This window comes from Alosa pseudoharengus, unplaced genomic scaffold (genome assembly GCF_046254945.1).
Source record: "Alosa pseudoharengus isolate Yale_2024_CS ecotype anadromous, Long Island Sound unplaced genomic scaffold, YU_APseudo_1.1 YU_APseudo_1.1_scf_16, whole genome shotgun sequence".
In the NCBI taxonomy this organism is placed as follows: Eukaryota; Metazoa; Chordata; class Actinopteri; order Clupeiformes; family Clupeidae; genus Alosa; species Alosa pseudoharengus.
Window position 1 is genome coordinate 18,483,833 of NW_027468630.1, and position 14,018 is coordinate 18,497,850.

At 46.1% G+C, this 14,018-nt stretch overlaps 1 protein-coding gene across 1 annotated transcript; it reads right to left on the minus strand.

The window, feature by feature from the left end:
* Positions 1 to 487: 487 nt before the first annotated feature.
* LOC143126052 (uncharacterized) lies at positions 488 to 3,076 on the minus strand. The gene is made up of 6 exons (XM_076287975.1): positions 2,967 to 3,076; positions 2,745 to 2,871; positions 2,014 to 2,638; positions 1,754 to 1,921; positions 1,103 to 1,557; positions 488 to 942 (listed from the first exon to the last, which is right to left on the minus strand). Exons 1-6 carry the CDS (start codon positions 3,074 to 3,076, stop codon positions 688 to 690), a joined length of 1,740 nt encoding a protein of 579 aa, XP_076144090.1. The 3' UTR covers positions 488 to 687.
* Positions 3,077 to 14,018: the final 10,942 nt, after the last annotated feature.

Below are 14,018 nucleotides of genomic sequence, written 5' to 3' on the forward strand. Positions count from 1 at the left end.
TGGGTCTGGCTGGAGGAAGGCCCAGCGAGAGCAGGGGCAGGCAGGATGGGCACAAGCCGAGCCAAGGGCGCAGCAGTCGGCGCGGTCTGTGTGGAGGAGGGGCCCGCCACAGACTGCGTGGGGGTGGGCACAGACCCGGTGATGCTGAAGGCGGCGGGGGGTCTCTGCAGCGGCCGAGGAGGAGGAAGCAGTGGCTGAGGAGGAGGAAGCTGCGACGGCGCCGCCATGTCAGCCCGTCCCCTCAGCTTCTTGGTGCCGGCCGTGCTGGCCGTTGGTACGTACTCCATCACCGGGAAGTCGGGCGGAGGGAGGACGTCGGGTTGCCGTGGCGCTGGAGGAAGCTCTGTGGACGATACGGAGGTGGTCTTTGAGACCACCGAAGGTTGCCTGGTGGCGTGAAAGTTGACCAGCCTCTCTTGCTGTCGGATAAAGTCCCTGACCGTTTTGACGTTGATCTTGGGGAGAGGAGAGGGATGCCCGCCTTGGACAGCACCGGGTCGTCCACCAACACCCTGTGCTGTATGAGTTCATAGGCCTTGAGGATGCTGGCCTTTTCCGGGCCGGTTCGAGAGGACTGGGGGGCACTCAACCAAAGCAGCTTGACCAGCACGTACATGAGGCGGTTGTGCTGCGCGCTGATGTCCTGCTGGGCCGGCGCGTACCTCCTGGCCATCTTCACCCGCTGGATCAGGGCGGCTTCGCCGAGGTCATCCCTCTTTGTACGGCAGTACAAAGTGTTGCCCCAGTGCGTGCGGTACAGCTGGTGGTACTTCTGTGGCTGCTTGTCGTGCTCCTCCACCGCATTCCAGGCGTCGAGGATGGCGTTGCGCTTGTGGTGGTGAGCTGGAGCTTCTGGTCAGCACCCCCAAGCTGCACTAGCGTAGAGCAGAAGGCCTCCAGCTCCTGGAACCCAGGGAGGGGATTGGCACTGCAGGCGTCCTCCTACAAAACAGCGAGAGAGAGAGAGAGAGAGAGAGAGTGTCACTTGAAATGTAAACAATGTTCTTTCTAAAATAAATGTCTAATATGAATGTCTGTATATGTCTATAAATGTGTATATAAAAATGTCTTTGTGGTTCAGCAGCATGTCGGTGAGACTCACAAAGGCTGGCGGATGGACAGTGGCCGTCTCGTTGTTGGTCAGCGTGATGCGGGCAGCATCTATGTCTTCCAGGTCCTCGTCGCTTTGGTAGGCTTCGTCTGCCTCGGCGCCGGGATCATCCTCACCAGGCTGATACACCTCCTCCTCGGGGGCCGGGCCATCGTCGACGAGACCGTCGAGGGAGAAAGCCTCAGACTTCCCCGTGCTCTGGCAAAACAAGTATTCGAGCCCGAGCAGCTCGTCGGATTGAACGTTGGCCGGGGGCCGGAAATTCTGATCGACGGCCTCCCCGAAGAGCAGCTGGCAGCGAGCGTTGAGGCGGTCCACGAGCGGCGCAGAGTAGACGCTGGACCTCTGCCGACCTCCAAACACGGCCGCCGAGCTCCTCTCGGCGTTCCACCGTGCGATGCCGCTGACCAAGTACACCTGGTAGGGCCGCGCCGCACAGTGGGGACCTGCAGGCACATCACAACAACAGGCTGATATGAGCGCTATTGCTGATATGAGCGCTATTGTTGATATGAGCGCTATTGCTGATATGAGCGCTATTGTTGATATGAGCGCTATTGCTGATATGAGCGCTATTGCTGATATGAGCGCTATTGTTGATATGAGCGCTATTGCAAGTATTTGTTGTGTTTTCTAGGTCACCTGGAATCATGTGGGGGAGCGAGCGGTGGAACCCCTCCAAGCTGTTGCTCCCACGCAGGCACTTGTTGATGGTGGTGGTGCGGGCAACACGGTACATGCTCATGCCTGGTGGGTCCTGGATGCATTCCAGGTGTCGCTGCTGGCTGGCCCACATCTCATTGATGGCAGCTGTAAGCACAAAACACACAAACATGCATTCATTTAGCACATAATTGACTTTGAGCGTGTGTGTGTTTGTGTGTGTGTGTGTTTTGTCGTACCAGTGGACTTGAAGAGGCTGACGCCACTCTCGTCGAGCCCAGCCGGACCCTTCAGCTCCTCGATGATGAGGTGAATGAGGCGAAACGTCTCATGGGCGCCGAGGGTGACCCGTCGGACGTGGTGCTTTAGCTGCTCCCGCGAGATGTAGCGTCGGACCACATCCTCGTCCGACACGGCCTCCATGACGGACGAGTCTCTGGCCCTGACGGCCGCGATGAGCAGATCCAGGTCCTGGCGGTTGTAGGCCAACACCGCCCCGGCCAGCGCGGATTTCAAGGCGGGGTACTTGGAGTGAGCCTCTGTCCGCAGAGCGGCGTCAAAGCGATGGAGCCAGTGGAAGATATCCAGCCTCACCACCATCCCGTTGTCCACCCAAGGCTGGAAGAGGGTCTCCACAGCCGTCGGACCCTGCGCCCTGCAGCATCCCCGGTCGATGTAAAGGATCTGGGGGACGGGCTGGTTGGCGAGGTGGAATCTCTCCATAACTCCACGGCACATGGGCTCCAACTTCTCCACGGACTCCTCGCAGGTGAGAACAAAGGACACGATCTGGGAGAGTTTGTTGCCGATGCTGGTGAACCACTCGGCCGAGCCCTTGCCCTCCCCAGAGAGCTTCTTCACCACCTACGACAAAACAAACAAACAAATACGAGTACAGTTTAGGTTTGCGTGATGTGGTGTTTTTCCTGTGAGTACTTGTATGCGTGCAACACACTCTTGGTTAACTTGCCTTCTTTGTGGAGTCCATTTTCAGGACCGTGCCAAACGTGGACAGAATTTGGCTCCGGTAATCCTGGACGTTGTTGGCCTCCGCCAGGAGAAAGGCGTGCCGCAGGAGCCGCTCGCAGGGAAGCTCTCTGGGAGGAGGAGGCGCCCGAAACTCTCCGTGGCCAGATGGGTGTTGCGTCCGGCCCCCGCGCACGCGTCACCACGCGGGCAGCTGATGGAGCACCGCCACACGCCAACAGGGCGCCAGAAGAACAAGCGGCTCCGGAAAAAGGGCTGAGGAGAGGGAACGCCGCCGCCGAGGTAGCCAGGTGGCTCGGGTGGGTAAAACCACATGCGGTCCGACTTCAGGACCCGCCGCCTCTTGATTTGCCCCCTGATGTCCTTGAAGGTCTGCACCGAAGTGAAAAGCCCTCGCTCGCTGTCCTCCTTCAACCAGGTGACGGCTGCCGCTGGGATGCCGCTAGGGTCCTCCCATAGCCTCACCCAGCCTTCCAGCTCCACCTAAAAGACACATAACACAAACAGCATATATATATAAACAGTGCATAATTAGATTGTGACTGAGGTATTTTGTAAGATGCATGCACCACACTGTCATTTTTACACTTACAGGAGAGTCGCTCTGCGACAACGTGGTGGCAGAGGCAGGCTGAGACCGAGAGGCAGGCTGAGACTGGCTGATGGAGGGCGACGGTGACAGCTGCGGCTCAGGGCGAGCGTCAGGAGCAACCTGGCTGATGGACGTCTCGGGCTGCTGCGCTTCAGGCTGACTGGGCGAGGATGGCGCTGGCTGCTGCGTCTGACGCTTGGAGGTCCTGGAGGGCCGTTTGGGCGCAGGCTGACTGGGCGACGACGGCGGCTGTGTCTGACTCTTGGCGGACCTGGAGGGCCGTTTGGGCGCAGGCTGCTCGGTGGATGGCGCTGGCTGCTGCGTCTGACGCTTTGCGGACCTGGAGGACGGTTTGGGTGTAGGCTGACTGGGCGACGGCGGCGGCTGTGTCTGACTCTTTGCGGACTTGGAGGCCGGTGTGGTCTTCTGTGTCTGACTCTTGGCGGACTTCTTGGCCCGCTTCTCAGATGCAGCGAGGAGTGGACGCTCAGGAGTAGGAGGAGCAGCGGCAGCAGGAGGAGCAGGCTGCTGTTTCTGACTCTTCTTGGCAGACTTCTTGGCCCGCTTCCCAGTGAGGAGTGGAGGCTCAGGAGACGCAGGAGGAGCAGCGGCAGGAGGAGCAGGCTGTGGCTGGCTAGTGGACAGCTCGTCAGCTGGCTTCCCTTGACTACTCTCAAAGGTGACGAGGGCATCCAGCATGAGGTCATCATCATCACACCACGACGCGCAAGATGGAGCAGCGACAGCAGGTGCAGCAGCAGACGGAGTGGCTGTAGGAGGAGCAGACGGAGTGGCCGCAGCAGCAGACGACGGAGTGGCAGCAGGACGAGCGGCGCCCGACTGAGACTTCTGTGAAACACAGGTAGGTATCAGCTTTATGTTTTCTGTTATGCATCAGATGTTACAGTGTTATTAGGAGAATTAGGACAACTCAACAAGCATACCTCTTTCTCCAAAATGTACACCCGGAAGCGCTTGAGGGACTTGGTGGTGATGTCACCCTCCTTTTTAAGCAGCCACTGCTTCACAGCGGCATGAGCATCCCGCGCCTTCTTTCTTTCTTGTTCACTCCCAGCTTGTGGGTCAGCCTGGTAGCGTTTATGCAGGCTGTACCAGCTCCACATTTCAAAGAAGGTGAAGGACTTGAACTGCCCCTGGCCGTAAATGGCCCGATCCACATTGACCTCAAGGTGACAAGAGACGGGGGGGAACAGCGTCACATAGCTCATCAGGCTGTCCTTCAGCCACCCGTCATTGATGGGAGTTTTTCTCTTTGGGTCCTGGGTCTCCTCCAAGTGGCGGTCAAGAACACTGAAACACACACACACACACACACACAAACACACACGTCATGGTTAGTTTAAGAAACGTATGCTGTTTGGTTTTCTTTAATGTTTTCTGCAATGTACTTACTATTTGATGTAGCCAACATCATTCTCGATCAACCACTTGAAGCTCCTCCCAAAGTACCAGCCGAATGTCAGGACCAGTTGTCCCAGGTACTGGGCCTCCGTAGGGTTGTCAATGTGACAGCGCTTTTTTGCTGGAGACATTTTATTACCTTACTGAACAAGCCAGCAAAAGCTCTGCATTAGGTTGTCATTATGCCATGATGTTACCTTCTCTGTAGGCCGTCTTTGGCTCCCGCAGCAGCTTGTTAAGTATGAGCCCATTATCTGCGTACCACTTTTGAATGTTGTCAAAATCTGATTGCAATGAAGACTTGATCAAATTAATATCGCATTTAGCAGAATAAATAACAGTGTCATCAGCATACAGCAAGATATTACAGTTAGAGCATATTTTTAGGCAAAAGTTAATACGTTGGTGGGAAATTATTACTATATACTTATTATTACTATATACTTAACTAGATGTACCGCAGAGCGGTACAAAATATGACCGCCGCCCAGTCCAGCACATGTTTTCCACAAAAATAAGTCACGTTGAAAGGCATATATGATTCTAACTGTCTCACTTAATTGCATTTTGCACACTCAATTCTCACTGGTATCTGCTAGACAACAAGTACCAAAACATGATTAGTTCATAGATTTCACATGTAATATACATTTTATACAACCCCACCCCCATCTTGCCTGTTCATAATTCTGAGAAATTCTTGAATTGTGTGCATGTGTGCGTGTACATGTTTATGTTTATGTGTGTGGGGGTGTGTGGGTGGGTGTGTGTGCGTGCATGTGCATGTGCTTGTGTGTTTGCCTGTTTATGTGCCTGTGTGTGTGGCATGTGCATGCATGCGTATATATGTCTACTGTGTGAGTATGTGTCATACGTAGGATTACTGTGAATGTATGTGTTTGTGCTTGTGTACAGTATCTGTTTATGCACATGTGTGCATATGGAATGGGTTAACATGACCCCTGGAGGCAAACATACGCAAAAAATTGGTCATCCTAGGCCCTACGGTTCTCAAGATATTCACAGAAAACTGTGTCTGCCCTACCCTCCTTTCGGGGGGTCCAGTCCAGCGGGGGGGCTACAGATCAAAACGAAAATCGATGGATCCATGCTATCCATGTGGGGTTACATGCCCACCAAGTTTCGTGTAGCCCGGTCTTTCAGTGTCCCGGGAATCCTTGTTGGTGTACGGTCACTAAATATACACATAAATTATTTTATTGTAAGGCCCCCCATGAACGAAAGTCCACGAAACTTGGCATGCATTCGGAGGGTGTCATAATGATCCTACACTTTCAATTTCGTGCAGTTTTGACCATGTCAGCCAGAGATATTGTGATGAAAACACCTAATGTTTTGCATTTTAATTTTTAACTAGGTGGCACTATACATGAAATAAGTGGTAATGGGATAGGTTGACATGCCCCTTTAAGACCAACATACAAAAAAAGGTGGACCTCCTAGGCCCTACGGTTCTCGAGATATTCACAGAAAACTGTCTCCGGCCACCTACAGGCCAGTTGGTGTATAATAACATAAATTAATTTATTGTGTGGCCTCCCATGAACGGAATTCCACGAAACTTGGCGTGCATTCAGAGGGTGTCATAATGATCCTACACTTCCAATTTCGTGAAGTTTGGACTATGTTAGGTCACAAATACCTGCGATTACAACACCTCATTTTTACTTTTTTGTGTTTAACTAGGTGGCGCTATACATGAAATGAGTGGTTATGGAATGGGTTGACATGGCCCTTTGAGATCAACATACAAAAAAAATGGTCCTCCTAAACCCTACGGTTCTCGAGATATTCACAGAAAACTGTGTCTGCCCTACCCTCCTTTCGGGGGGTCCAGTCCAGCGGGGGGGCTACAGATCAAAACGAAAACAGGAGGTTCCATGCTATCCATGTGGGGTTACATGCCCACCAAGTTTCGTGTACCCCGGTCTTACAGTGTCCCGGGAATCCTTGACGGAAATTTGGACATGCGAAAAAGAAGAAAAAAAAAGCGCGGCGGTCATAATTATTATATATACTTACTTATACGTATTATGTTGGCAGGATTATTACGTTTAAAATGTGCAGATTTTTATTACGTTGGTGGGAAGTTATTACGTTAGTGGGTGTTACAGACCCCGAGTAATTGATTTATCAGACCCAGAGTAATTGATTTATCAGGCCAGATAATTATGACCGCGTATTATGGCCGCGTAGCAGTCATATATTGTCAAAGTTGTTTTTTTCCCCGTCATCAACTTCCTGAATTTTTGATCAACGATTCCCGGGACACCGAAATGCTGCTTTAATATGGTGCTGCTTTAATATGGCTATTCAGTCTGAGATAAAAATCCTAAAAGAAGGACAATTGCCAGCCTTTCATTGCCTACAGAATTTGTCTCTGCTTATGTAAGTGACAATTCAACTACTGTATTGGATATGTAAACCTGAAAGCATACAGACCTCCCCTTCAAAAAAAGGTATACTTTAAAGTTCATTTTATCAAGAAAACTGAAGTGCTGTTGAAGTATAATTCCAATGTTTACTTTAGGTAGTAAGTTTATTTAGTATAAATGTACTTGTGGTACACTTGTATGTACTATGTTACTTCGGACTAAATTGGCTCACTTTCAGTTTATAATAGTAAACTCGTAAGTACTGAAAACTATACTGTAAGTAAACTAGTGAAGATACTAGTTATATACTTTTAGCACAACTTTTAGTTCATTTTAGTATAAGTTAAGTATTTTTGAGGTGTACCAGTAGTAAACGTTTAGGTTTACCAATGGTGTAGGCTGCCATGCATGGCACCAACCGGCACATCGGGGCACTTTTGGGGTTAAGTATTTTGTCCTGAGCCACTGGCGCCCAATTTCTCATCTTCGTGATACTTAAAGTATATCCTCAGTCTAATAAGTTTACCGGAAGGGTAATATTAGAATAAGTGGAAAAAGTCTAAGTGAAAAAAATGTGCTAAGTGAAAAAATGAAATAGAGAGAGTTCACTGAAGCGACAAAGATGTTGAATTATAGTAGTTTTTATTTTTCAGGTGCCAACATAAGGATAACGTTTTGACGTGTGTCACGTCTTCGTCAGAGTCAAAACGTTAGTCCTTATGTTGGCACCTGAATAATAAAAACTAACTACCACAGTCACGAGTTGGGTCGCGATAGTATATCATTTTTAAAAAGTGGGTCCCCAGAAAAAAAGTTTGAGAAACACTGCTATAATTCAACATCTTTGTCGCTCCGGTGAACTCTCTCTCTCTCACACTGGATTCGGTCCTCTCCCGTTGATGCGCTAGATGTGACCCGCAGTAGCGCGGAGGTACATTTGTTTTTCTACGTGAAAAAATGAAATGAAATGAAAATCTGTCATGCAGCCTCTCAAAGATCAGTCTCTGGTTACAAGTAAGTATTCTGTACAAGTAAATAGACTTTTCCATCAGTATAAGTATATTAAAGCTACATTAATATTCCATATGTGGTCACTGGTCATTCAATATCAAGCTAATATCAATTCTTGATGTTATGATCAGGCCTATAATTGATTTATCAGGCAAGATAATTATGACCGCCGCGTAGCAGTCATATAGGGATTGTCAAAGTTGTTTTTTTCCCCGTCATCAACTAACTGAATTTTTGGTCAACGATTCCAAGGACACAGAAACACCGGGGCACATGAAAGTTGGTGGTCATGTAGCCCCACTAGACTTTTATGGAAAAATCTTCGGGGGCCACACACACACATACACACACACACACAAACAAACATATAAACACACACACAGGCAAGCGCACACTCACACAAACACGCACACATACACACAGGCACGCACGTGCACATGCACACACACACAGGCATGCACATACAAGCACACACAAAAGTTGCAAAACTAAGGGATGGAGTAGGAGATGGCAACAAATTGACAAGCATGATTTATTTTCGCGGAGAGGATGTACAGGACTGAGCGGCAGTCTTATGTTGTACTGCTATGTGGTACATCTAGCTATTTTAAGGTATATGCAATGACATTAGATTGCTTCTGTCTAACATTGTTGTTTCTCTAAGAGACTGAACCAATGCTTCTTGATATAAAAAGAAAAACTTTATTACAGTAGTAGGCTATTTCATAATAGAACATACTTGCTGTGTTACAAGTTTATCCTCTTGAAGAACACCAAAGGCATCCTGCTTAGTTTCTTTAAACAATGTTTTTGTATTTCATTTAAATTAACATGCTTATTTTGACCAGTATTTTTAACAATTCTTAAGTTCGGCAATAATGACGAAAGTTTAAATTTGAGTAATTAAGCAGTAGTGTAGATGGCATGTGGCAGTTCAGATGTGAGGTTGGGAGGCCTGCCAGCAGTTTGATTTAAAAGTGAATAATTGCAGTGTTAAAAATACTATTTACAGTCACTTCTTAGTATATCCTGGTAGCCTCCTAACAATGTGCTCATATTTAGAGATGATTAATCAATTATTGACGAACAAAAGCAGTGTGGTCTCTGCCAAAATGAGTCCGTTGCATGAATTGGTATCACATCAAAATGTTTCATAATGTGACGACTCCTGGGCCTACTCAAACAGCTGTAGCCCCAATTAGGTTCTCATCACCCACTTATTGATTGAATGATTTCCTTGTTTTTTCCTTGTCACCCTAACGAGCAGCACCTGAACTCTGGGACTCCCTATTGGTTGTAGTCATCACATGTTTTGGTACTTAAACTCCTTTGTTTCAATTCTTCTTTGAGCAGCATTTGTAATGCTACACAGTGCGAAGCCCTGTCCTGTGGTTTGTTTTCTAAACAGTTTGGACTGTAGTTGTGTTGTTATTTTTGGTACTCTTGGCTTTACTACTGCTGTAAGTTGACTGGTGTGACTTCAAAATAAAAGAAACCTGCATCTACCTCCTGTGTCATCGATCACTTGTTACACATATCTACATAGTTGGATGGTTCCACTCCAGACTAGCACGTCACATGTATGTGAAAGGTGAGAAATAGCCTCGGAAACATTGAGACACGTCGGGCTATCCTCACTTGAAAGTGCACTTGTGGACAAATAGAGTGAAGAGTTAAATGGCAATGATATTAATACAAACTCTTTTAATCTGACTCCATTTAATTAATAATTTGTATCACCATTCAATTACCAAGTAACTACTTTATCAGCTATGGAAGAGCATAGCATGGCATGCTACGAGAATTGAAGTATACAATTGGTAGGCAAATGAACAATTTATTTGGCACTAAGTAAATTGTTCATTTGCCTACTAATCGTATACTTCAATTCTCGTAGTATGCCATGCCATGCCTGGCCAGTCCAAGAAAAGACCAAGAGAAGCGGTTCAGAGTCAAGACCAAGAGTCAAAAAAAGAGAAGAGACCGAGGAAGACAAGGGCCTCCACTTTTATCATTCACTTGGGCTACTCCCGACTCATCAGAGCCTTTGTTGTCTGAGGAGGATGGGTGTGGCCCAGGTGGATATCATAACTTTATGCTACAGTGTAGTTCTTAGTCTACAACTATGCACAGATTCAAGACCAAACATGAATGTATTATTCTCACAACACATATTTACAGAGACAGTGATTTCAGAGGTAACCAATACTGTATGATAATTAGTTTGGACTGGCACCCTGGGGGGTTAGGAATTTCATTTGTGGGGGTAGTATGTGGCAGACCTCTGCAGCTTTGTTCTGAAATCTTGGCCTTGTAACTGCAAAAGGCATTCTTTAGAAATGCAAAAGGTTTGGGCAAAAGACGGGATTACATATGAATTTTAAATACATCAAAAAATAGATAGTGTATTGCACATACAATTCAGTTGCAGATCAAATCAAACCTACATCTTCATATTGCACTTCTGGATACAATATATTGCACAAAAATCTCAATATATACATATATAAATACATGAATATATAATTATATAAAAATAGACATGTCTCTATGTATACACAAGTAAACCCCCCCAAATGACAATACAGAAATCTACCCTCATACAAAAACTATATACTTATATACAAGATACAAACGTCCCCTATATACAAAAAACATGAAGGGTCTGGTTTGACCAGGGGTGTCAAACATAAGGCCCGGCCCCCCAGATGTTTTGGTTAGGAAGAGAAAATTAGAGAAACAAATATTCACATCCAGTTGTTTTGCATAATGCATAATAAGCGATGTCTCTATGATATGATAAAATGATTAAACCATCCTCAAGAAGGAAGTAGCAGAAAAAACTGACTTGGAAGGAGAGCATTTTAAAAGGAAAATAGCGGTATATGACAGCATGTCCGGCCCACTGCCTGATATGAGTTTGACACCCCTGGGTTTGACGGACATAGCTAACTAATGTTTAGGCTGATGGACAGGAATTTCAACCCAGAAGACAGAGCACACATGACAAAACAGTAACAGGCTAAGCATAACTTCTCAGGCCTATACCTCACATAGTTCAATCATTACTCGTGGCAGTTACTACAGAAATGGCCTAAGGTCAAAATCCTCGTTTAGACCATATGGAGAGAGTATGTTTGACATATAAATCCAGTATGCTTCTTTCTTTAAAAGGATCACATTGATATCACCCCCACGACTCGTGGTTTTATTTGTTTAATTCCTATATATTTCAGTGATGATACATTGTGAGAGGCCTGTGTGAAGTGTAATGCGACTAGGCTTCTAGTGTTGTGGTTGCGGATGTTTGATCGGTGTTCTGAAATCCTCGTTTTGAGAGGCCTTGTTTTGCCGATGTTAACTAACCCGCACGGGCATCTGAGCATGTAGATTGCATTGTTCGTGCAATATATGGTGCCTTTGATATGAAACAATTTTCCTGTACGAGGATGATTAAAATTCTTGGTTTTGTATGAAATTACACCGAGTACAACTGCCACATCTGTAGTTCCCACTAGGTATTTTACGCAAGAAGTGTCCAGTCTGTGGGGGATGATGGGCCCTCACCAGCATGTTCCTTAGGTTGGGTGGTCTCCTCAACTTGCAAGTTGTAGTCTTTGTCTGTGCTGCAAATACGTCTGATCCGGCTGAACTGTGAGATGGGTAAACTCTTTTTAAGTAGCACTGGGTGATATGAATGTCCATGAAGGATGGAATTCCTGTCTGTTTGTTTACGATAGAGTGTTAGATTTTAGTCCTCCTTCAACTCATAAGATGAGGTGAGGTGTTTCTTGAAGCATTTTTGGACATCTAAAGAGGCTGGTTCCACTTATCAATATAAAGGCCCGTACACACCAGATACGATTCAAAATGACGGTGTGAAAATGTGGGGGGAAAATTCACACTCAAAAGTGTACACACAGAGTCCAATGCGATTATTTTAATATTTTGCATCAATTTCGGACATGGTATGCTGCCATTTCGCAGTCAGAGTCAGACATGGAAATATGTGAAATGCGTGACTTTCGTGCAAATCGGCAATAACGATGTGCTGTTAATGTGAACAAAATAGCGATTTTTGAAAACTTCCCTATAAAGAACAGAAGTTCGAATGCAACATAAAACAATTATCGTTTTAATTTTAGAATCCTTATTAATGCCACAATTTTACATTAATGAGTCTCTCGGTGTGCTTGTTTTTCTGGTGTGAGTGGTGTATGTTGGGTATTTCTCTTACCCCTCGGTTTCAAGTAAGCTTGCGGATATACTTTTAAGGGGTATCTACCATAGATATTAGAAAGCTAGATACTGCATTGTCCGTCGATTCCTATTAGGTGGCATACGTGAACGCGGCCGCCATATTGCTGGGAGCTAACACCTTACTGTCTATGGGCAACACTTGCTGGCAATCAGAGACACCTGTCTGATTTCCAATCAGACACCTGTTTCTCCATTGGCCTCCAGTGATCGTTGCCCCCACCATGATGGCAACGTACGTTCAGGAGCCCAATGCAGTATCTAGCTTTTGTAATATCTATGGTATCTACCCCTTCCCCTTAGCCCTACCCCTTGATCCAAAAGAGATTTGGGATAGCCTACCCCTTCCTCTCACATGAACGCACAAAACTAAGGGAAAGGGGTAGATACCAAGACAGAGAATTGGGATTGATTATAACTGTTGGCTGTAGCAACTCGGGCTAGGTAAAACTGATTGTTTTCAGAGTTTTTTTTTTTCTCATACCCTTTCCCCACCCCTCCCAGGCTGTGCTAATCAACAAATATAGAGAAGAGTGAACTGAAACTGAGAAAAGAAACAGGGGGGGGCAAACAAAGAAACAAACAAAAAGGTCTCACATCATGCGTATAGTGCCTCCAAAGAGGTCTCCAACACAATCAGAGATAAATGCAGACGTTGATGAGCTACTGTACACTAGTATTGTCATGGAAATCAAGTATTACCAAGTTATTGCAAAGTCAACTCATGAAGGATCTGGGGGTTGCAGGTTGAGTGTTTCAACATACAAAAGGAAGGGCTACCATTGCTTATTGAATTTAGAGCCTTGCATTATGTACAGCATCTTTTCAAGCTTTGAAAACATTAACACATCCCTTAAGCGTATGTGAGGGTGGGTGGTGGGCTCTACAGTGATAAAATGAAATGTCTTGCAATAAGAAAAAGAAATGCAACAAAGTCTGATTTTGAGCTGGATAGCTTGATGGTGTTTGGTACCTCAAATAGGGCCGTGAGTGGGCTTGGCTCCAGTGGTGTCTGCAAAACACGTCAGGAGGGACATGTCCAGAACATACGCAAAAGTGCACCATGGTGCTGCCGACATCTGTCGCATAGTGTGTTAGTACTGTATTAGGATTAACACATGATAATTGAGACTTCGTCCAATATACACAGCGTAAGAGCTTATATTGATTAACTCCATGTCTGGCACATATTGAAGAGGAGTGTACATACCCAAGAGTAGACCCCCAAGCGAGTGTCAAATCCATACCAAAATCTTGAGACCAGAGAGCTAAAAGTGTCATCTGAAGGACAGTAGAGAGAAAGTGTGATAAAGTGTGTAGACCACACCCTCAATCGTCATAGGAACATTTAAAATTATATCAATAGGAGTGCCTGCTGGGATGCGTGGACAATCTTCGAATGTCTTTCTAGAAAAATCTCTGATATAACTTTATTAACCTTTTTCTAGGATCCATTGCTTTTTCATCTACAAATGAACTCATACATATTTAAATGTTTGTAAAAGAAGGCTTCATGGTAACATTGCTACATTATTTGTTAAAATATTTCCTGTCTTTTCTATTAAAACTTCATATTCAT